The sequence below is a fragment of the Oncorhynchus kisutch genome, linkage group LG21, assembly GCF_002021735.2.
Source record: "Oncorhynchus kisutch isolate 150728-3 linkage group LG21, Okis_V2, whole genome shotgun sequence".
In the NCBI taxonomy this organism is placed as follows: Eukaryota; Metazoa; Chordata; class Actinopteri; order Salmoniformes; family Salmonidae; genus Oncorhynchus; species Oncorhynchus kisutch.
The window spans coordinates 46,060,321-46,084,263 of NC_034194.2; the positions used below are offsets into that span (position 1 = coordinate 46,060,321).

A 23,943-nucleotide genomic window follows, 5' to 3' on the forward strand; every position below is an offset into this window, starting at 1 on the left:
ACATGGTAGCAACACAACATGGTAGCAGCACAACATGGTAGCAACACAACATGGTAGCAGCACAAAACATGGTACAAACATTATTGGGCACAGACAACAGAACAAAGGGCAAGAAGATAGAGACAACAATACATCACGCAAAGCAGCCACAACTGTCAGTAAGAGTGGCCATGATGGAGTCTTTGAATGAAGAGATTAAGATAAAACTGTCCAGTTTGAGTGTTTGTTGCAGATCGTTCCAGTCGCTAGCTGCAGCGAACTGAAAAGAGGAGCGATCCAGGGATGTGTGTGCTTTGGGGACCTATAACAGAATGTGACTGGCAGAACGGGACGGCCTTAAGTGCACATGAGAAAGTACTTCAGGGGTACTTTGAGGGTACTTCAGGGGTACTTCAGGGGTACCTCGGGCAGAGAAAAATGTAGTTGGTGGTACAGTAACCAAAAAAGAACCACTATAGTATATACACCACTGGGCTTCACTCAAGAGGAAGTTTCCACCATATTTCTTATACCATTCATTTTAGTTTCAAATCACTATGGGAGGAAGCGTGGCCAATGATTGGGATGTAACCAATGTTATTTCCCTGTACATATAATGGGAGAACCTCTCCTCCCTCCTCTCCTGCTTATCTCCTCCTTCCTCCCCTCCATCCTCTCCTCGCATCCTCTTCTCTCCTCCGTCCTCTCCTCTCATCCCCTCCTCCTCTCCTCCTCTCCTTTCCTCCCTCCTCTCCTCTGTCCTCCTCTTCTTTTCCTCTCCTCTTCTCATCTGTCCTCTCCTGTCCTCTCCTCACTCCTCTCCTCCATTCTCTCCTTGACGCCTCTGTCCTCTCCTCGCCCCCGCCTCCCTCCTCTCCTCCATCCTCTCCACCCTCATCTCGTCGACTGCTTATGAATAAGGATGAAATCGTAATTGAGGAGAGGCGGCGAGAAGGAAAGTGGACGGAAATGCAAGAAAGTTTCTTCTCCACTCCACACGGGCAAATGGCGTTGGAGGAATCCCCAAATATATGTGTAACGTGATCAAAACAAATGTGTAGTTGTGAACATTGATTTGGGAGGAGCTCTCCGGAACAGAGTACCTTCTCCTCAAATGTTCTACTGAGTTCCTGAACCTCTTATAGAATATGAGCTCAGAAATATTGTGGAGTTCCCCCAATGGTCAAATTTTTGTGAATATTTTGAATGAAAGACCAAGAGGATGAACAGCAAATAAAACAACCCGTTTTGCTCATTTTTTTTTATTTACCAAGGGTGCCAATATTAGTGGAGGTCACTGTAGAGGTGTAATCTCGAGCCAAACCTGTTTATTTTTTTATCTAAAGGTATCCAGGGCTACGTTCATTTGGTATGTTCTGGAATGTTCAATTCAACCAAAAAGATGCAATACTGAAAAAACAGTTGAAAAACGGGGAGGGGTTTGTTGTGGGTTGGGGGACGCTGTCAGCATGGCCACTGCTCTTTAAATACGTCACTCATTGCTTCAAGCCACACCCACCAAACTTACCTCAAAGTCTGTTCAAGAACATACAGGAACGTTATGGAAAAATGTGTCGTTCTGCAACGTAGCAAATGTTCATGCGAACTGAATGCACCTCTGCTATTGACATACATGTTAAATTAGAACGTGACAACATTAATTACTGAGGCAGTCTACAGCACAGGTGAGTACAGGTAGGCCTAGACAGAGCACTAGTTTGGTGTGTGCAGCCTTGTTCCACCCCTTTGTTAATTTATTAATATATGCAAACACACAGCATGTGTTTATGCAAATGAGGTAATACCATTTTCTTCCATTTTAACACAAGAAAGTTACAAAAAAAAACTGATACCATTAGAATATGTATATATTATATATTATATTGAAATTGAACAATAAATTGAATACCTGAATTTCCACCAAAAACTTGAACATTATTTGTCCGTGCCAGTAAAATGTTTTATGCTATAATTCACTCGATATCTGATGGATTATAAAAAATCTAAATGTCTGGAGTATCTTCATTTATTGTCCAACTGTTGCATTTATTAGAATAGTAAACATTTTGATGACTGTTGCTGCTTTACAAATCATTGCAGATGACTGGGAGGAGACGAGGACAGAAGGCACCCCTACATCTATGATGTCACTCGGCCGGGCCCTTTATGATGATGTCACAGGTGTACCATGATGTCGTCGAGTGGCTTGCGGGTGAGGTCGGGCACGGTTGCGTCGGGGGCGGGGTAACCAACAGGAAGTAGCATCAGCAGCTTCTCATTGGCTGGCCGACCGAGGAGCAGCCTGAGCTGGGGGCCGCAGTTGAGGGGCGTCGTCGTCACCGTCACCAGACCTGCATTCTGACAAGGGGATTGGACAGACTACATGTCAGTCAAACACAGAGTGACATGGGCTCGGTCAGAATATCAAACACATACAGAATCCAGAGGTTTATTAAGGGTTTTGAAATGCTCTTATGGTTACCCGTTCTATCTGACAGACAATAATGTCTGTTCTACACAACAAATTTCTACGTTCTGAAATGTAACATCCTTCTGTCTTTGTTTGACATTTTATTTCAAATCAAATATTTAGATGTTATTAATTAAGGGTGTAGCGAAATGCTAGTATTCCTAGCTCCAACAGTAATACCTACCTAAATGCTAGTATTCCTAGCTCCAACAGTAATACCTACCTAAATGCTAGTATTCCTAGCTCCAACAGTAATACCTAGCTAAATGCTAGTATTCCTAGCTCCAACAGTAATACCTACCTAAATGCTAGTATTCCTAGCTCCAACAGTAATACCTACCTAAATGCTAGTATTCCTAGCTCCAACAGTAATACCTACCTAAATGCTAGTATTCCTAGCTCCAACAGTAATACCTACCTAAATGCTAGTATTCCTAGCTCCAACAGTAATACCTAGCTAAATGCTAGTATTCCTAGCTCCAACAGTAATACCTAGCTAAATGCTAGTATTCCTAGCTCCAACAGTAATACCTACCTAAATGCTAGTATTCCTAGCTCCAACAGTAATACCTACCTAAATGCTAGTATTCCTAGCTCCAACAGTAATACCTACCTAAATGCTAGTATTCCTAGCTCCAACAGTAATACCTACCTAAATGCTAGTATTCCTAGCTCCAACAGTAATACCTAGCTAAATGCTAGTATTCCTAGCTCCAACAGTAATACCTAGCTAAATGCTAGTATTCCTAGCTCCAACAGTAATACCTAGCTAAATGCTAGTATTCCTAGCTCCAACAGTAATACCTAGCTAAATGCTAGTATTCCTAGCTCCAACAGTAATACCTAGCTAAATGCTTGTGTTCCTAGCTCCAACAGTTCAGTAATATCTAACTAAATGCTTGTGTTCCTAGCTCCAACAGTACAGTAATACCTACCTAAATGCTAGTGTTCCTAGCTCCAACAGTAATACCTACCTAAATGCTTGTGTTCCTACTGTAGCTCCAACAGTAATACCTAGCTAAATGCTTGTGTTCCTAGCTCCAACAGTAATACCTACCTAAATGCTTGTGTTCCTAGCTCCAACAGTAATACCTAGCTAAATGCTTGTGTTCCTAGCTCCAACAGTAATACCTACCTAAATGCTTGTGTTCCTAGCTCCAACAGTAATACCTAGCTAAATGCTTGTGTTCCTAGCTCCAACAGTAATACCTAGCTAAATGCTTGTGTTCCTAGCTCCAACAGTAATACCTAACTAAATGCTTGTGTTCCTAGCTCCAACAGTAATACCTAGCTAAATGCTTGTGTTCCTAGCTCCAACAGTAATACCTACCTAAATGCTTGTGTTCCTAGCTCCAACAGTGCAGTAATATCTAACTAAATGCTTGTGTTCCTAGCTCCAACAGTAATACCTACCTAAATGCTTGTGTTCCTAGCTCCAACAGTAATACCTACCTAAATGCTAGTGTTCCTAGCTCCAACAGTAATACCTACCTAAATGCTTGTGTTCCTAGCTCAGTATTCAGACCCCTTGACTTTTTGTTACAGCCTTATTCTAAAAATGGATTCAATAAAGAAAGAACAATCTCAGCAATCTACACACAATACCCCATAATGACATCACAATACCCCATAATGACATCACAATACCCCATAATGACATCACAATACCCCATAATGACATCACAATACCCCATAATGACATCACAATACCCCATAATGACATCACAATACCCCATAATGACATCACAATACCCCATAATGACATCACAATACCCCATAATGACATCACAATACCCCATAATGACATCACAATACCCCATAATGACATCACAATAACCCATAATGATATCACAATACCCCATAATGACATCACAATACCCCATAATGACATCACAATAACCCATAATGACAAAGCGAAAACAGGCTTTTAAAATTGTTGCAAATGTATTAAAAATAAAAAACAGAAGTACCTTATTTACATAAGCATTCTGACCCTTTCCTAGGAGACTTGAAATTGAGCTCAGGTGCATCTTGTGTCCATTGATCATCCTTGAGATGTCTCTACAACTTGATTGGAGTCCATCTGTGGTAAATTCAATTGACTGGACATGTTTTGGGAAGAAACACACCTGTCTATATAAGGTCCTACAGTTGACAGTGCATGTCAGAGCAAAAACCAAGCCATGAGGTTGAAGGAATTGTCCGTAGAGCTCCGAGACAGGATTGTGTCGAGCATTGAAGGTCCCCAGGAACAGTGGCCTCCATCATTCTTAAATGGAAGAAGTTGTGAACCACTAAGACTCTTCCTAGAGCTGGCCGTCCGGCCAAACTGACCAATCACGGGAGAAGAGCCTTGGTCAAGGAGGTGACCAAGAACCCGATGGTCCCACTGACAAAGCTCTAGAGTTCCTCTGTGGAGATGGGAGAACCTTCCAGAAGGACAACCATCTATGCAGCACTCCACCAATCAGGCCTGTATGGTAGAGTGGCCAGATGGAAGCCACTCCTCAGTAAAAGGCACATGACAGTCCACTTGGAGTTTGTCAAAAGGCACCTAAAGGACTCAGACCATGAGATATAAGATTCTCTGGTCTGATGAAACCAAGATTGAACTATTTGGCCTGAATGCCAAGTGTCATGTCTGGCGGAAACCTGGCACTATCCCTACGGTGAAGCATGGTGGTGGCAGCATCACTACGGTGAAGCATGGTGGTGGCAGCATCATACTGTGGAGTTGTTTTTCAGCTGCAGGGACTCGGAGACTAGTCAGGATAGAGGCAAAGATTAACAGAGCAAAGTACAGAGAGATCCTTGGTGAAAACCTGCTCCAGAGCGCTCAGAACCTCAGACTGAGGCGAAGGTTCACCTTCCAACAGGACAATGACCCTAAGCACACAACCAAGACAACACAGAAGTGGCTTCGGGACAAGTCTCTGAATATCCTTGAGTAGGCCAGCCAGAGCCCAGATTTGAACCCAATTGAACATCGCTGTAGACCTGAAAATAGCTGTGCAGCAACACTCCCCATTCAAACTGACAGAGCTTGAGAGGATCTGCAGAGAAGAATGGGAGAAACTCCCCAAATACAGGTGTGCCAAGCTTGTAGCATCATACCCAAGAAGACTCAAGGTTGTAATCGCTGCCAAAGGTGCTTCAACAAAGTACTGAGTAAAGGGTCTGAATATTTATGTAAATGCAATATTTTAAAAACATTTTGCATAAATTAGCAAACTTTATTTTTTTTAAACGTGTTTTTGCTGAGTCATTATGGGGTATTGTGATGTCATTATGGGGTATTGTGATGTCATTATGGGGTATTGTGATGTCATTATGGGGTATTGTGATGTCATTATGTGGTATTGTGTGTAGATTGATGGGGGGGTGACAATTGAATCCATTTTTATAATAAGGCTGTAACGTAACAAAATGTAGAAAAAGTCAAGGGGTCTGAATACTTTCCGAATGCATTGTATATATGATGGGATGTATCGACATTATAGACCGGATGTGGATGGAATATATAGTATATCTATAGAATACATAGGATAGAATAGTAGATGTACAGCAATAGTTGAATAGGATGGACTTGACTAGAATACATTATATACAGTACATATGAAATGAGTAAAACAGTTTAACATTATTAAAGTGGTCTATTATTAAAGTGACCAGTGATTCCATGTCGACTGCAGGTACATTAGGGCAGCAGCCTCTAAAGTGCAGGGTTGAGTAACCGGGTGGTAGCTGGCTATTGACAGTGACTAAGTTCAGGTCAGGGTAATGGGGGGAGGCCGGCTAGGGATGGCTATTTAACAGTCTGACAGCCTTGAGATAGAAGCTGTTTTTCAGTCTCTCGGTCCCAGCTTTGATGCACCTGTACTGACCTCGCCTTCTGGATGGTAGCAGTGTGAACAGGTAGTGGCTCAGGTGGTTGTTGTCTGTGATGATCTTTTTGGCCTTCCTGTGACATCGGGTGGTGTAGGTGTCCTGGAGGGCAGATAGTTTTCCCCCGGTGATGCATTCGGGCAGACCGCACCACCCTCTAGAAAGCACTAAGGTTGCAGGCGGTGCAGTTGCTGTACCAGGCGGTGATACAGCCCGACAGGATGCTCTCAATGGTGCATCTGTAGAGGTTTCTGAGGGTCTAAAGCTGTATTTCGTCAGCCTCCTGATTGTTGTTGCACCTTCATCACCAGACTGTGTTGGTGGACCGTTTCAGATCGTCAGCGATGTGTACGCCCAGGAACTTGAAGCTTTTCACCTTCTCCCCTGCAGCACAGTTGATGTGAATAGGGGGCGTACTCCCTCTTCTGTCTCCTGAAGTCCACGATCAGCTCCTTCGTTTTGTTGATGTTGAGGGAGAGGTTATTTTCCTGGCACCACTCGGTCAGAGCCCTCACCTCACCTGTCTCGTTATTGTTGGTAATCAGGCCTACTACTGTTGTGTCGTCTGAAAACTTGGTGATTGAGTTGGAGGTGTGCATGGCCACTCAGTCATCGGTGAACAGGGAGTACAGGAGGGGGCTGAGCATTCACCCTTGTGGGGCCCCAGTGTTGAGAATCAGCGTAGTGGAGGTGTTGTTTCCTACTTTCACCACCTGGGTACGGCACGTCAGGAAGTCCAGGACCCAGTTGCACAGGGCGGGGTTCAGACCCAGGGCCTTAAGCTTAATGATGAGCTTGTTGAACACTGAGCTATAGACTAACTATAGTCTATAGTCAATGAACAGCATTCTTACATAGGTATTCCTCCAGATGGGATAGGGCACTGTGTAGTGTGATGGTGATTGCATCGTCTGTGGATCTATTGAGGCAGTAAGCAAATTGAAGTGCGTTAAGGGTGACAGGTAAGGTGGAGGTGATATGATCCATGACTAGTCTCTCAAAGCACTTCATGATGACAGAAGTGAGTGCTACGGGGCTATAGTCAGTTACCTTCGCTTTCTTGGGTACAGGAACAATGGTGGACATCTTGAAGCAAGTGGGGACAGCAGAATGGGATAGGGAGAGATTGAATATGTCCGTAAACACTCGAGTCAGCTGGGCTGCGCATGCTCTGAGGACGCAGCTAGGGATGCCGTCTGAGCTGGCAGCCTTGTGTGGGTTAACACGCTTAAATGTCTTACTCACGTCGACCACGGGGGACCACAATCCTTACTCACGTCGACCACGGAGGACCACAGTCCTTATTCACGTCGACCACGGGGGACCACAGTCCTTACTCACGTCGACCACGGAGGATCACAGTCCTTACTCACGTCGACCAGAGGACCACAGTCCTTACTCACGTCGACCACGGGGGACCACAGTCCTTACTCAAGTCGACCACGGAGGATCACAGTCCTTACTCACGTCGACCAGAGGACCACAGTCCTTACTCACGTCGACCACGGGGGACCACAGTCCTTACTCAAGTCGACCACGGAGGACCACAGTCCTTACTCACGTCGACCACGGGGGACCACAGTCCTTACTCACGTCGACCACGGGGGACCACAGTCCTTACTCACGTCGACCACGGAGGACCACAGTCCTTACTCAAGTCGACCACGGAGGACCACAGTCCTTACTCACGTCGACCACGGAGGACCACAGTCCTTACTCACGTCGACCACAGTCCTTAATCACGTCGACCACGGAGGACCACAGTCCTTACTCACGTCGACAACGGAGGACCGCAGTCCTTACTCACGTCGACCACAGTCCTTACTCACGTCGACCACGGAGGACCACAGTCCTTACTGACGTCGACCAAGGGGGACCACAGTCCTTACTCACGTCGACCACGGGGGACCACAGTCCTTACTCAAGTCGACCACGGAGGACCACAGTCCTTACTCACGTCGACCACGGAGGACCACAGTCCTTACTCAAGTCGACCACGGGGGACCACAGTCCTTACTCACGTCGACCACGGGGGACCACAGTCCTTACTCAAGTCGACCACGGAGGACCACAGTCCTTACTCACGTCGACCACGGGGGACCACAGTCCTTACTCACGTCGACCACGGGGGACCACAGTCCTTACTCACGTCGACCACGGAGGACCACAGTCCTTACTCAAGTCGACCACGGAGGACCACAGTCCTTACTCACGTCGACCACGGAGGACCACAGTCCTTACTCACGTCGACCACAGTCCTTAATCACGTCGACCACGGAGGACCACAGTCCTTACTCACGTCGACAACGGAGGACCGCAGTCCTTACTCACGTCGACCACAGTCCTTACTCACGTCGACCACGGAGGACCACAGTCCTTACTGACGTCGACCAAGGGGGACCACAGTCCTTACTCACGTCGACCACGGGGGACCACAGTCCTTACTCAAGTCGACCACGGAGGACCACAGTCCTTACTCACGTCGACCACGGAGGACCACAGTCCTTACTCAAGTCGACCACGGGGGACCACAGTCCTTACTCACGTCGACCACGGAGGACCACAGTCCTTAATCACGTCGACCACGGGGGACCACAGTCCTTACTCACGTCGACCACGGGGGACCACAGTCCTTACTCACGTCGACCACGGGGGACCACAGTCCTTACTCACGTCGACCACGGAGGACCACAGTCCTTACTCAAGTCGACCACGGAGGACCACAGTCCTTACTCACGTCGACCACGGAGGACCACAGTCCTTACTCACGTCGACCACAGTCCTTAATCACGTCGACCACGGAGGACCACAGTCCTTACTCACGTCGACAACGGAGGACCGCAGTCCTTACTCACGTCGACCACAGTCCTTACTCACGTCGACCACGGAGGACCACAGTCCTTACTGACGTCGACCAAGGGGGACCACAGTCCTTACTCACGTCGACCACGGGGGACCACAGTCCTTACTCAAGTCGACCACGGAGGACCACAGTCCTTACTCACGTCGACCACGGAGGACCACAGTCCTTACTCAAGTCGACCACGGGGGACCACAGTCCTTACTCACGTCGACCATGGAGGACCACAGTCCTTACTCAAGTCGACCACGGGGGACCACAGTCCTTACTCACGTCGACCACGGAGGACCACAGTCCTTAATCACGTCGACCACGGGGGACCACAGTCCTTACTCACGTCGACCACGGAGGACCACAGTCCTTACTCACGTCGACCACGGAGGACCACAGTCCTTACTCACGTCGACCACGGAGGACCACAGTCCTTGGCCGAGGGCTGCGTCGGTAGCACTGTGTTATCCTCAAAGCGGGTGAAGAAGGTGTTTAGCTTGTCTGGGAGCAAGTCGTCAGTGGCTGGTTTTCCCTTTGTAATTTGTCATTGTCTGGAGTCCCTGCCACATACATCTTGTGTCTGAGCAGTTGAATTGCGACTCCACTTTGTCTCTGTACTGATGTTTTGCCTGTTTGATTGACTTACGGAGGGCATAGCTGGACTGTTTGTACTCAACCATATTTCCAGTGACCTTGTCGTGGTTCGCGCTTTCACGGTTTTTGGTTTGGGTAGGTTTTAATAGTCATAGTGGGAACAACATCCCCTATAAACTTCCTGATGAACTCAGTCACCGTGTCAGTGTATACGTCAATGTTATTCTCAGAGGCAACCCAGGAACATATCACAGTCCGCGTGATCAAACAATCTTGAAGCATGGATCCCGATTTGTCAGACTAGCATTAAATAGATCTTAGCATGGGTACTTCCTGTTTGAGTTTCTGCCTATAGGAAGGGTAGAGCAGAAGGGAGGTGTGATCTGATTTGCCGATGGGAGGGCAGGAGAGGTCCTTGTAGCCATCCCGAAAGGGAGAGGGACAATGGTCGAGAGTTTTTGACAGGCAATGTGTTGATAGAACTTCGGTAATGTTTTCCTCCCAAAATGTTTTTGTTAAAATCCCCAGCTACAATAAATGTGGCCTCGGGATATGTAGTTTCCTGTTAGCACAAAGTCCAGTGTAGTTCCTTGAAGGCCGTCGTGATATCGGCTTGAGGGGGAAATATACATGGTTGTGACTATAACCGAAGATAATTATCTGGGGCGGTAATATGATTGTGAGGTATTCTAGGTCAGGTGAACAAAATAACTTGAGTTACTGTACATTACCACAATCACACCATGAGTAGTTAATCATGAGACATACACCTCCGCCTTTCTTCTTCCCGGAGAGGTCTTTATTCCTGTCTGCCCGATGTACTGAGAACCCAGCTGGCTGTACGGACGGGGACAGTATATCCAGAGAGTTCTTTATTCCTGTCTGTGTGATGTACTGAGAACACAGCTGGCTGTATGGATGGGGACAGTATATCCGGAGAGAGTCATGATTCCGTGAAACAGAGTATGTTACAGTGCCTGATGTCTCTCTGGAAGGAGATCTCGCCCTGGATGGTGCGATGGATGGTGTGCACGCCTCCTGAGTCGGACTAGAAGTCCACTCCGAATACCTCTTCTCCACAGGGTCCACGTCCCTGAGTACACCGCAGTGGTCCACGTCCCTGAGTACGTCCCAGCGGTCCACGTCCCTGAGTACGCCCTAGAAGTCCACGTCCCTGAGTTCGCCCCAGCGGTCCAAGTCCCTGAGTACGCCCCAGTGGTCCCCGGGTTTGTGACTTGGTGAATGATCTGAATGAGTGCGCGTGTGGTTGTCTCACCTAGCTATTTCATTAAGATGAATGCACTAGCTGTAAGTTGCTCTGGATAAGAGCGTCTGCTAAATGACTCAAATGTAAATGACCGGGCGTGAATGCTCTGACCTGCAGCGCGGCCAATAGCAGGCCACAGGAGATGGACACACTGATCTCATTGTAGTAATGAGTCCTCTTCTGTCCTCCAGCTACGATGCCGTACGTCTGTTTAAATATCAACACGAGGTAGGGAGCCACATCAAGATACTGCTTCACCCAGTTAGTCCTGGGAGAGAGAGAGGGAGGAGAGAGGGAGAAAGGGGGGAGAGAGAGGGAGGAGAGATGGGGGAGGGGGAGAGAGGGAGGAGAGATGGGGGAGGGGGAGAGGGGGAGGAGAGAGGGGGGAGAGAGAGGGATGAGAGATGGGGGAGGGGGAGAGGGGGGGAGAGAGAGGAGAGATGGGGAAGGGAGGAGAGAGGGGAAAGGAGGAGAGAGAGGGAGGAAAGGGGGGAGAGAGGGGGGCGAGAGAGAGGAGAGAGGGAGGAGAGAGTGAGGGAGACAGGGAGGATATTGCGAGGGAGAGAGGGAGGATATTGCGAGGGAGGGGGAGATGGAGAGAGAGGAGAGAGCGAGAGAGAGAGGGGGAGGGGAGATGGAGAGAGAGTTATAAAAAATATTATCTGACTTGCGTGCATGGTGTATATCTACATGCTGTATATCTACATGCTGTATATCTACATGCTGTATATCTACATGCTGTATGTCTACATGCTGTATGTCTACATGCTGTATGTCTACATGGTGTGTATATCTACATGCTGTATATTTACATGCTGTATGTCTACATGCTGTATATCTACATGGTGTATATATCTACATGCTGTATATCTACATGCTGTATATCTACATGGTGTATATATCTACATGCTGTATATCTACATGGTGTATGTCAACATGGTGTGTATATCTACATGCTGTATGTCTACATGGTGTGTATATCTACATGGTGTATATATACATGCTATATGTCTACGTGGTGTATATCTACATGGTGTATGTCTACATGGTGTATGTCTACATGGTGTATGTCTACATGCTGTATGTCTACATGCTGTATATCTACATGGTGTATATATCTACATGCTGTATATCTACATGGTGTATGTCAACATGGTGTGTATATCTACATGCTGTATATCTACATGCTATATGTCTACATGCTGTATGTCTACATGGTGTATATCTACATGCTGTATATCTACATGCTGTATGTCTACATTGTGTATATCTACATGGTGTATATCTACATGGTGTATATCTACATGCTGTATGTCTACATGGTGTGTATATCTACATGGTGTATATCTACATGCTATATGTCTACATGGTGTATATCTACATGGTGTATGTCTACGTGGTGTATATCTACATGGTGTATATCTACATGGTGTATATCTACATGCTGTATATCTACGTGGTGTATATCTACATGGTGTATGTCTACATGGTGTATGTCTACGTCGTGTATATCTACATGGTGTATATCTACATGGTGTATATCTACGTGGTGTATATCTACATGGTGTATATCTACATGGTGTATATCTACATGGTGTATGTCTACGTGGTGTATATCTACATGCTGTATATCTACATGGTGTATATCTACATGGTGTTTGCACTGTGCATTTTATCTGACCTGAGCCTCTGCAGGTCACTGACCCACTTGTCCCCCATCCTCTGGCGGTAGTTGACTTCCTCCTCCTCCTCCACCACTAGCCTGATCTGGTGCTTCACCTCTGGGTCTGACACTACCACAAACGTCCAGGGTTCTGTGTGGGCTCCACTGGGGGCTGTGCCTGGACAACACAGACAACACATTTATGTGTGTCTGTCTGTGCGTGTCTGTGTGTGTCTGTCTGCGCGTGTCTGCGTGTGTCTGCGTGTGTGTGTGTGTCTGTGTGTGTCTCTGTGTGTGTGTGTGTGTGTGTCTGTGTGTGTGTCTGTGTGCATTATGCATGTGTTACCTGCAGTGCGGATGACGTTGTCGATGACCTGTCGTGGAACGGGCTCGGGGCTGATGAAGCGGACAGACCTCCTCTGGTTCATCAGGCTGAAGAAGTCCTGTGACCTCTGAACCATGACCTCTACGGGGTACCGAGAAGCCGGGTAGGGCACGTGGGCCAGCTCCTCCTCCCCACCACTCTCCACCCAATCACCATCCTCTAAAACCAGACAGACAGGGGGGAAGACCAACCGTCTGAATTATGAAGCTACAGAAAGCAAGGCTTTTTAAATTGTAGGCGGATTGACTGCGATTAAAGGCCTAATCTGCAATGTTAATGTATAGTCAGATGTGCACATCAGGCACATATTTATTGGTTAGTGTAACCATTTGTATAGCTACTTGACCGTATGTGTTCATTCATACTACCTTGAGTTGTTCTGTTCTGTGGTTCTCTATGGTTAATGATCTGTTCGGTGGTTAATGATCTGTTCTGTGGTTCTCTATGGTTAATGATCTGTTCTGTGGTTCTCTATGGTTAATGATCTGTTCTGTGGTTAATGATCTGTTCTGTGGTTCTCTATGGTTAATGATCTGTTCTGTGGTTAATGATCTGTTCTGTGGTTCTCTATGGTTAATGATCTGTTCTGTGGTTAATGATCTGTTTTGTGGTTCCCTGTGGTTAATGCTCTGTTCTGTGGTTCCCTGTTGATAATGATCTGTTCTGTGGTTAATGATCTGTTTTGTGGTTCCCTGTGGTTAATGCTCTGTTCTGTGGTTCCCTGTTGATAATGATCTGTTCTGTGGTTAATGATCTGTTTTGTGGCTCCCTGTGGTTAATGATCTGTTCTGTGGTTCCCTGTTGATAATGATCTGTTCTGTGGTTAATGATCTGTTCTGTGGTTCTCTGTTGATAATGATCTGTTCGGTTCTTATTTTATTTTATCATTCTTATTTTCAATGACGGCCTAGGAACAGTGGGTTAACTGCCTGTTCAGGGGCAGAACAGACAGCTTGTCAGCTCGGGGGCTTGAACTTGCAACCTTCCGGTTACTAGTCCAACACTCTAACCACTAGGCTACTAGGCTGCCGCCCCTGATCTGTTCGATGGTTAATGATCTGTTCTGTGGTTAATGATCTGTTCTGTGGTTCTCTATGGTTAATGATCTGTTCTATGGTTAATGATCTGTTCGGCGGTTAATGATCTGTTTGGTGGTTCCCTGTTGATAATGATCTGTTCGGTGGTTAATGATCTGTTCTGTGGTTCTCTATGGTTAATGATCTGTTCTACGGTTAATGATCTGTTCTGTGGATAATGATCTGTTATGTGGTTAATGATCTGTTCTGTGGTTAATGATCTGTTCTGCGGGTAATGATCTGTTCTGGGGTTAACGATCTGTTCTGTGGTTAATGATCTGTTTGGTGGTTAACGATCTGTTCTATGGTTAATGATCTGTTCTGTGGTCAATGATATGTTCTATGTTAATGATCTGTTCTGTGGTTAACGATCTGTTCGGCGGTTAATGATCTGTTCTGTGGTTCCCTGTGGTTAATGATCTGTTCCAGGGTTCTCTATGGTTAATGATCTGTTATGTGGTTCTCTACGGTTAATGATCTGTTCTGCATTTAGTGATCTGTTCTGTGGTCAATGATCTGTTCTATGGTTAATGATCTGTTCTGCGGTTAATGATCTGTTCTGGGGTTAATGATCTGTTCTGTGGTTAATGATCTGCTCTGGGGGTAATGATCTGTTCGGTGGTTAATGATCTGTTCTGTGGTCCCCTGTGGATAACGATCTGTTCTGCGGTTAACGATCTGTTCTGTGGTTAATGATCTGTTCTGTGGTTCCCTGTGGTTAATGATCTGTTCTGTGTTTCCCTGTCGATAATGATCTGTTCTGTGGTTAACGATCTGTTCTGTGGTTAATGATCTGTTCTGTGGTTAATGATCTGTTCTGTGGTTAATGATCTGTTCCCCCCATGCACACATCAATTAGGAAGGAAAATAAGGTTCTCTCTCTCTATTTCTTTCTCTTGTCTTGTCAGTCATTTTCTCGCTTTGGTTTCAAAGGTTGAGCAATATATAGACATAGACTGTAGACTGAGTCAGACTGAGTATTGAGAGGAGAGGGGGGATTCACACACGACATTGTTCTGTGTAATTGCGGGCTATTCTTTGGGTGCTGAAGTCACTTTTGATAAAAAACCTCTGAGCTCCAGTCCACCCAGACTAGTTGCAGCTTAACTCCATCATAAATTGTAGAGTTTAGTTGAGTTGAGTTTAGTTGGCTAGTCCTAGAGTAAAGGGCTATAGGTCTAGATTAAAGGGCTATAGGCTATAGGTCTAGAGTAAAGGGCTATAGGTCTAGAGTAAAGGGCTATAGATCTAGAGTAAAGGGCTGTAGGTCTAGAGTAAAGGGCTGTAGGTCTAGAGTAAAGGGCTATAGGTCTAGAGTAAAGGGCTATAGGTCTAGAGTAAAGGGCTATAGGTCTAGAGTAAAGGGCTATAGGTCTAGAGTAAAGGGCTATAGGTCTAGAGTAAAGGGCTGTAGGTCTAGAGTAAAGGGCTATAGATCTAGAGTAAAGGGCTGTAGGTCTAGAGTAAAGGGCTATAGGTCTAGAGTAAAGGGCTGTAGGTCTAGAGTAAAGGGCTGTAGGTCTAGAGTAAAGGGCTATAGGTCTAGAGTAAAGGGCTATAGGTCTAGAGTAAAGGGCTATAGGTCTATAGGTCTAGAGTAAAGGGCTATAGGTCTAGAGTAAAGGGCTATAGGTCTAGAGTAAAGGGCTATAGGTCTAGTGTAAAGGGCTATAGGTCTATAGGTCTAGAGTAAAGGGCTATAGGTCTAGAGTAAAGGGCTATAGATCTAGAGTAAAGGGCTGTAGGTCTAGAGTAAAGGGCTATAGGTCTAGAGTAAAGGGCTATAGGTCTAGAGTAAAGGGCTATAGGTCTAGAGTAAAGGGCTATAGGCCTAGAGTAAAGGGCTGTAGGTCTAGAGTAAAGGGCTGTAGGTCTAGAGTAAAGGGCTATAGGTCTAGAGTAAAGGGCTATAGGTCTAGAGTAAAGGGCTGTAGGTCTAGAGTAAAGGGCTATAGGTCTAGAGTAAAGGGCTATAGGTCTAGAGGATAGATAGCAGGTAGCAGCGGGTCTCTCTGTTTGACCTAGAGGACCCAGAGGAGTGCTCTGACGCAGAGAAACCAGTCGACTGCACCGGTGGCTTTAATAGCATGTTTTTGATAGGCTACACTACACACAGCCTTTACCACAGTGGTATTCAAAGTCGGGGCCGTGGGCTCGCTGGGGGACTGCAGTGGGGTCCACCCCACACAACAACAAAACGTTTTTTAACGTTTTTTTTAGGAACAAATAATGAAGAGTACAGATTATTTTATGGGACAATATACAAACGTTTTTGAGAAAGATAATTTTAAAAAAATACTGTTTTATTGAGTAAATGTATTTATTGGTTTCTTTTGATTTTGATAAGAGATGAAAACGAATTGAAGGTTATTTGTTGATGTAAAAATCTAAATGTACAGATTCTAAGGTTTTATTTGGGGTGGGGTCCCCCCTGAAAAAGTTTGAATACCATCTCTTTCCAATAATGCCCTTTCTCAGTCTGTTATTTTCGTCCAGTAATTTGGATGTAAAAAATGTACATGAACACGTCTTGCTTATAATGCCATTCACACTAAATTGCGAAATATCATCTTGCCACAATCCGTCAATTATTTATTCGGTACAAGTTCGATTTTTTGCGTATTTTCGCAAGCTGTTGACCAATAGAAATGGTCATTTCCTTTCAAATCCATGAAGGGAAGTGAACAAGTGCACACTTCGGTAGATAGGAGAGGTTATTAGGGCTAACTACCTTCATCTTTGTGTCGGATCTCTGTGTCGTCCTGAAGATCCTCGTCTACCCACGGCCGGGCCTCGGCCTCGGGCTTCCGCTCGGGTTTCACTGTCTTGTTCTCCTTCTTCTGAGAGCTTTTGAACAGAAAAACTAGGATCACGCATAAAACAGCCACGAACACCGGCGTGAGAGTGGAGAGAAGGGCCATGCTGACTGACGGCAATAATCTGAACACAACTGATAGAAACAGACAGTCTGCCAGCCAGGCGGGCGCTCCGCTGCTCAACGGATCCCGTTCGTCCCAAACTGCACCCTAATCCCTGTCTAGTGCACTATTTTGAGCTGGGCCCATAGGGATCTGGTAGAAAGTAGTGCACTATGTAGGGAACAGTATGCCATTTTTGGACACACACCCTGGTTGCGAAACAGTCCAGAATCAGGGGGAGTTGAGTTGACTGGGTTAATCATCAAACACTGAACTACACTGCATGACATAATAGCCTTTATTTCTAGATTATACATTAGGCCTATAACATCTATAGGGCTATAAATATAGGCTACTTTTAAAAAGTTAGGAGCACCAATCAGTATTTAAGAAAATAGACTGATTAAGTCTATAGCCTAGATCTGGGTCGGTAAAATATAGTCTATAGCCTACATCTGGGTCGTTGATATAGTCTATAGCCTACATCTGGGTCGTTGATATAGTCTATAGCCTACATCTGGGTCGTTGATATAGTCTATAGCCTACATCTGGGTCGTTGATATAGTCTATAGCCTACATCTGGGTCGTTGATATAGTCTATAGCCTACATCTGGGTCGTTGATATAGTCTATAGCCTACATCTGGGTCATTGATATAGTCTATAGCCTACATCTGGGTCGTTGATATAGTCTATAGCCTACATCTGGGTCGTTGATATAGTCTATAGCCTACATTTGGGTCGTTGATATAGTCTATAGCCTACATCTGGGTCGTTGATATAGTCTATAGCCTACATCTGGGTCGTTGATATAGTCTATAGCCTACATCTGGGTGGGTAAAAATCAAGTGTTAATTGAAAACATAATAACTCTTCTGCAACATGTTTTAAATAACCAGGGGTAGGGTTAACCCCTGATCATCTCGGTTCCACTCGATCGTCTCAGTTCCACTACATTACACATCAGAGTCGTTGGACGAAGGTGTCTTCAGTAGAGGGGTGTCTTGGTAAGATCTACAATGCTCGGTGTGAACATTAACGCACGTTGCTCGCGGTAGTTTCGGGAAGCATAAGGACCTTAAATTTCACATCAGTGAGAAATCATTTTTCACACCTCCATAAGGTTAGTGTTCCCACACGGCCATATCTCCATGTCACAGCACTTGTTTACAGAAAATAAGATGGAAGACGAGGCGACCACCTGTTCTAATTAGTTATATAGCATGCTACAACACCTGTGAGTTAGCATAACTACTACAGTGTAGTTTAGTAGGATGGAGGCTGTATGGGTCTGTAACTACTACAGTGTAGTTTAGTAGGATGGACGCTGTATGGATCTGTAACTGCCAGTGTAGTTTAGTAGGATGGAGGCTGTATGGATCTGTAACTGCTACAGTGTAGTTTAGTAGGATGGAGGCTGTATGGATCTGTAACTACTACAGTGTAGTTTAGTAGGATGGAGGCTGTATGGATCTGTAACTGCTACAGTGTAGTTTAGTAGGATGGAGGCTGTATGGATCTGTAACTGCTAGTGTAGTTTAGTAGGATGGAGGCTGTATGCATCTGTAACTACTACAGTGTAGTTTAGTAGGATGGAGGCTGTATGGGTCTGTAACTACTACAGTGTAGTTTAGTAGGATGGAGGCTGTATGGATCTGTAACTACTACAGTGTAGTTTAGTAGGATGGAGGCTGTATGGGTCTGTAACTACTACAGTGTAGTTTAGTAGGATGGAGGTTGTATGGATCTGTAACTACTACAGTGTAGTTTAGTAGGATGGAGGCTGTATGGATCTGTAACTACTACAGTGTAGTTTAGTAGGATGGAGGTTGTATGGATCTGTAACTACTACAGTGTAGTTTAGTAGGATGGAGGCTGTATGGATCTGTAACTACTACAGTGTAGTTTAGTAGGATGGAGGCTGTATGGGTCTGTAACTACTACAGTGTAGTTTAGTAGGATGGAGGTTGTATGGATCTGTAACTACTACAGTGTAGTTTAGTAGGATGGAGGCTGTATGGGTCTGTAACTACTACAGTGTAGTTTAGTAGGATGGAGGCTGTATGGGTCTGTAACTACTACAGTGTAGTTTAGTAGGATGGAGGCTGTATGGGTCTATAACTACTACAGTGTAGTTTAGTAGGATGGAGGCTGTATGGATCTGTAACTACTACAGTGTAGTTTAGTAGGATGGAGGCTGTATGGATCTGTAACTACTACAGTGTAGTTTAGTAGGATGGAGGTTGTATGGATCTGTAACTACTACAGTGTAGTTTAGTAGGATGGAGGTTGTATGGATCTGTAACTACTACAGTGTAGTTTAGTAGGATGGAGGCTGTATGGGTCTGTAACTACTACAGTGTAGTTTAGTAGGATGGAGGTTGTATGGATCTGTAACTACTACAGTGTAGTTTAGTAGGATGGAGGTTGTATGGATCTGTAACTACTACAGTGTAGTTTAGTAGGATGGAGGCTCCATAGCTATATGGATCTGTAACTACTACAGTGTAGTTTAGTAGGATGGAGGCTGTATGGATCTGTAACTACTACAGTGTAGTTTAGTAGGATGGAGGCTGTATGGATCTGTAACTACTACAGTGTAGTTTAGTAGGATGGAGGCTGTATGGATCTGTAACTACTACAGTGCAGTTTATTTCGTAAATATTTTCTTAGCTCTATTTCTTGAGCTGCCTTGTTGGTTAAGGACTTGTAAGTAAACATTTCAAATCAAATGTTATTGGACACATATACATGGTTAGCAGATGTTAATGCGAGTGTAGCGTCTATGGGGCAACTCATCAAGATCAGCATCTAGGGGAAACTCATCAAGATCAGCATCTAGGGGCAACTCATCAAGATCAGCATATAGGGGCAACTCATCAAGATCAGCATCTAGGGGCAACTCATCAAGATCAGCATCTAGGGGCAACTCATCAAGATCAGCATCTAGGGGCAACTCATCAAGATCGGCATCTAGGGGCAAAAGAGATGTCAATCTCAAGGTGACTTTCCTGGTTAAATAAAGGATACAAAACACCAGAACAGTAGAAGAGGTGTCAAAGAGGCTCTCCCACCAGAATACCCTGCTATTGTCAACAGGGTCACTGGGTTGCTGCCAACTAATTACATGACTACAGACTCTGACCCCAGACAGCAATGTGAGTCTACTCTCTCTCTCCACCTCCCTCCCTCTCTCTCTCCACCTCTCTCACCCTCTTTCCCATCCACCCACCCCCCTCTCTCTCTCACCCTCTCCCCCCCCCCCCTCTCTCTCTCTCATTCCCTCCCCCCCCTCTCTCTATCTCCCTCCCCCCCTCTCTCTCTATCCCCCCTCTCTCTCCTCCTCTCTCTCGATCTCCCCCTCCTCTCTCTCTCTCGATCTCCCCCTCCTCTCTCTCCATGCCAGTTCTGATCTTCATGTGCACATTACCGTGGAACACTTGCATTTCATTTCCAAGTCTTTGTATCTCCTTGTCAAATACAAAAGTAACTTTTCCTCCAACGATGTAAAAATAGCACAAAGCCTGCAGGTAGAAAACATCCAGATAAAAATAAATCACCTCCAAACGATCAAATATTTCCTGTGAGCTCTGGACAGACACAGTCGGAGGCTATTTGCACAAAGGATTCAAAGCAATCAGATATTTTAATAGTTTCCACTGGATCATATCCATTTTTCCCTTTCATGCCGAGTGGAGCTGGAAATATTTTTTTTAAAATACTTTGAGGAACTATTGTCCTTCTCAATTAATTATAAAAACAGACTTTGTTTAGTTGCTGTTTGTGGTGAAGTAAAAATGACTTTGAGAAGCGCCACAGATCACTGGTGGTGACGAGACAATCAGAATCACTATCAGAACCCCAAATGGGGACATTTCTAGGCCTGCATTTGCGCGCAGGCAGGTAGACTAGGCCTACTTCTATAGGCCTGTGCATAATCAGGTTAAACGTGCTTAACATGACAGAACCGTTTCAAACAAAAGAAGATTAATACAGGTGTTGTTAGGAGGACATGTTGAGACAGGTGTTGTTAGGAGGACATGTTGAGACAGGTGTTGTTAGGAGGATATGTTGAGACAGGTGTTGTTAGGAGGACATGTTGAGACAGGTGTTGTTAGGATATGTTGAGACAGGTGTTGTTAGGAGGACATGTTGAGACAGGTGTTGTTAGGAGGACATGTTGAGACAGGTGTTGTTAGGAGGACATGTTGAGACAGGTGTTGTTAGGAGGATATGTTGAGACAGGTGTTGTTAGGAGGATATGTTGAGACAGGTGTTGTTAGGAGAATATGTTGAGACAGGTGTTGTTAGGAGGATATGTTGAGACAGGTGTTGTTAGGAGGATATGTTGAGACAGGTGTTGTTAGGAGGATATGTTGAGACAGGTGTTGTTAGGAGGACATGTTGAGACAGGTGTTGTTAGGATATGTTGAGACAGGTGTTGTTAGGAGGACATGTTGAGACAGGTGTTGTTAGGAGGACATGTTGAGACAGGTGTTGTTAGGAGGACATGTTGAGACAGGTGTTGTTAGGAGGACATGTTGAGACAGGTGTTGTTAGGAGGACATGTTGAGACAGGTGTTGTTAGGAGGACATGTTGAGGCAGGTGTTGTTAGGAGGACATGTTGAGACAGGTGTTGTTAGGAGGACATGTTGAGACAGGTGTTGTTAGGAGGACATGTTGAGACAGGTGTTGTTAGGATAATGTTGAGACAGGTGTTGTTAGGAGGACATGTTGAGACAGGTGTTGTTAGGTTAATGTTGGGACAGGTGTTGTTAGGAGGACATGTTGAGACAGGTGTTGTTAGGAGGACATGTTGAGACAGGTGTTGTTAGGAGGATAATGTTGAGACAGGTGTTGTTAGGAGGATATGTTGAGACAGGTGTTGTTAGGAGGATATGTTGAGACAGGTGTTGTTAGGAGGACATGTTGAGACAGGTGTTGTTAGGAGACATGTTGAGACAGGTGTTGTTTAGGATAATGTTGAGACAGGTGTTGTTAGGAGGACATGTTGAGACAGGTGTTGTTAGGATATGTTGAGACAGGTGTTGTTAGGAGGACATGTTGAGACAGGTGTTGTTAGGAGGACATGTTGAGACAGGTGTTGTTAGGATATGTTGAGACAGGTGTTGTTAGGAGGACATGTTGAGGCAGGTGTTGTTAGGAGGACATGTTGAGGCAGGTGTTGTTAGGAGGATATGTTGAGACAGGTGTTGTTAGGAGGACATGTTGAGACAGGTGTTGTTAGGAGGACATGTGAGACAGGTGTTGTTAGGAGGACATGTTGAGACAGGTGTTGTTAGGAGGACATGTTGAGACAGGTGTTGTTAGGAGGACATGTTGAGACAGGTGTTGTTAGGAGGACATGTTGAGACAGGTGTTGTTAGGATATGTTGAGACAGGTGTTGTTAGGAGGACATGTTGAGACAGGTGTTGTTAGGATATGTTGAGACAGGTGTTGTTAGGAGGACATGTTGAGACAGGTGTTGTTAGGAGGACATGTTGAGACAGGTGTTGTTAGGAGGACATGTTGAGACAGGTGTTGTTAGGAGGACATGTTGAGACAGGTGTTGTTAGGAGGACATGTTGAGACAGGTGTTGTTAGGATATGTTGAGACAGGTGTTGTTAGGAGGACATGTTGAGACAGGTGTTGTTAGGATATGTTGAGACAGGTGTTGTTAGGAGGACATGTTGAGACAGGTGTTGTTAGGAGGACATGTTGAGACAGGTGTTGTTAGGAGGACATGTTGAGACAGGTGTTGTTAGGAGGACATGTTGAGACAGGTGTTGTTAGGAGGACATGTTGAGACAGGTGTTGTTAGGATAATGTTGAGACAGGTGTTGTTAGGAGGACATGTTGAGACAGGTGTTGTTAGGATAATGTTGGGACAGGTGTTGTTAGGAGGACATGTTGAGACAGGTGTTGTTAGGAGGACATGTTGAGACAGGTGTTGTTAGGAGGATATGTTGAGACAGGTGTTGTTAGGAGGATATGTTGAGACAGGTGTTGTTAGGAGGACATGTTGAGACAGGTGTTGTTAGGAGGATATGTTGAGACAGGTGTTGTTAGGAGGACATGTTGAGACAGGTGTTGTTAGGAGGATATGTTGAGACAGGTGTTGTTAGGAGGATATGTTGAGACAGGTGTTGTTAGGAGGATATGTTGAGACAGGTGTTGTTAGGAGGATATGTTGAGACAGGTGTTGTTAGGAGGATATGTTGAGACAGGTGTTGTTAGGAGGATATGTTGAGACAGGTGTTGTTAGGAGGACATGTTGAGACAGGTGTTGTTAGGATATGTTGAGACAGGTGTTGTTAGGAGGACATGTTGAGACAGGTGTTGTTAGGAGGACATGTTGAGACAGGTGTTGTTAGGAGGACATGTTGAGACAGGTGTTGTTAGGATATGTTGAGACAGGTGTTGTTAGGAGGACATGTTGAGACAGGTGTTGTTAGGAGGACATGTTGAGACAGGTGTTGTTAGGAGGACATGTTGAGACAGGTGTTGTTAGGAGGACATGTTGAGACAGGTGTTGTTAGGAGGACATGTTGAGACAGGTGTTGTTAGGATAATGTTGAGACAGGTGTTGTTAGGAGGACATGTTGAGACAGGTGTTGTTAGGAGGAATGTTGAGACAGGTGTTGTTAGGAGGACATGTTGAGACAGGTGTTGTTAGGAGGACATGTTGAGACAGGTGTTGTTAGGAGGATATGTTGAGACAGGTGTTGTTAGGAGGATATGTTGAGACAGGTGTTGTTAGGAGGACATGTTGAGACAGGTGTTGTTAGGAGGACATGTTGAGACAGGTGTTGTTAGGAGGACATGTTGAGACAGGTGTTGTTAGGATAATGTTG

The 23,943-nt window shown here is 45.2% G+C and overlaps 1 protein-coding gene across 1 annotated transcript; it reads right to left on the reverse strand.

The window, feature by feature from the left end:
• Positions 1 to 1,225: 1,225 nt before the first annotated feature.
• iyd (iodotyrosine deiodinase) lies at positions 1,226 to 17,182 on the reverse strand. Its single transcript, XM_020477388.2, has 5 exons — positions 16,902 to 17,182; positions 13,056 to 13,253; positions 12,728 to 12,887; positions 11,158 to 11,314; positions 1,226 to 2,337 (listed from the first exon to the last, which is right to left on the reverse strand). The coding sequence occupies exons 1-5, from the start codon at positions 17,089 to 17,091 to the stop codon at positions 2,155 to 2,157; spliced, it is 888 nt and encodes a 295-aa protein (XP_020332977.2). The 5' UTR covers positions 17,092 to 17,182; the 3' UTR covers positions 1,226 to 2,154.
• Between the last annotated feature and the right edge of the window lie 6,761 nt (positions 17,183 to 23,943).

Coding starts and splice junctions, on each gene's coding strand:
- iyd (XM_020477388.2), bottom strand. CDS start 17,091: ATGGCCCTTCTCTCCACTCTCACGCCGGTGTTCGTGGCTGTTTTATGC. Junction 12,888..13,055: donor CAACGTCATCCGCACTGCAG/GTAACACATGCA, acceptor TGTGTTGTCCAG/GCACAGCCCCCAGTGGAGCC. Junction 2,338..11,157: donor TGCTATTGGCCGCGCTGCAG/GTCAGAGCATTC, acceptor TCCCCTTGTCAG/AATGCAGGTCTGGTGACGGT.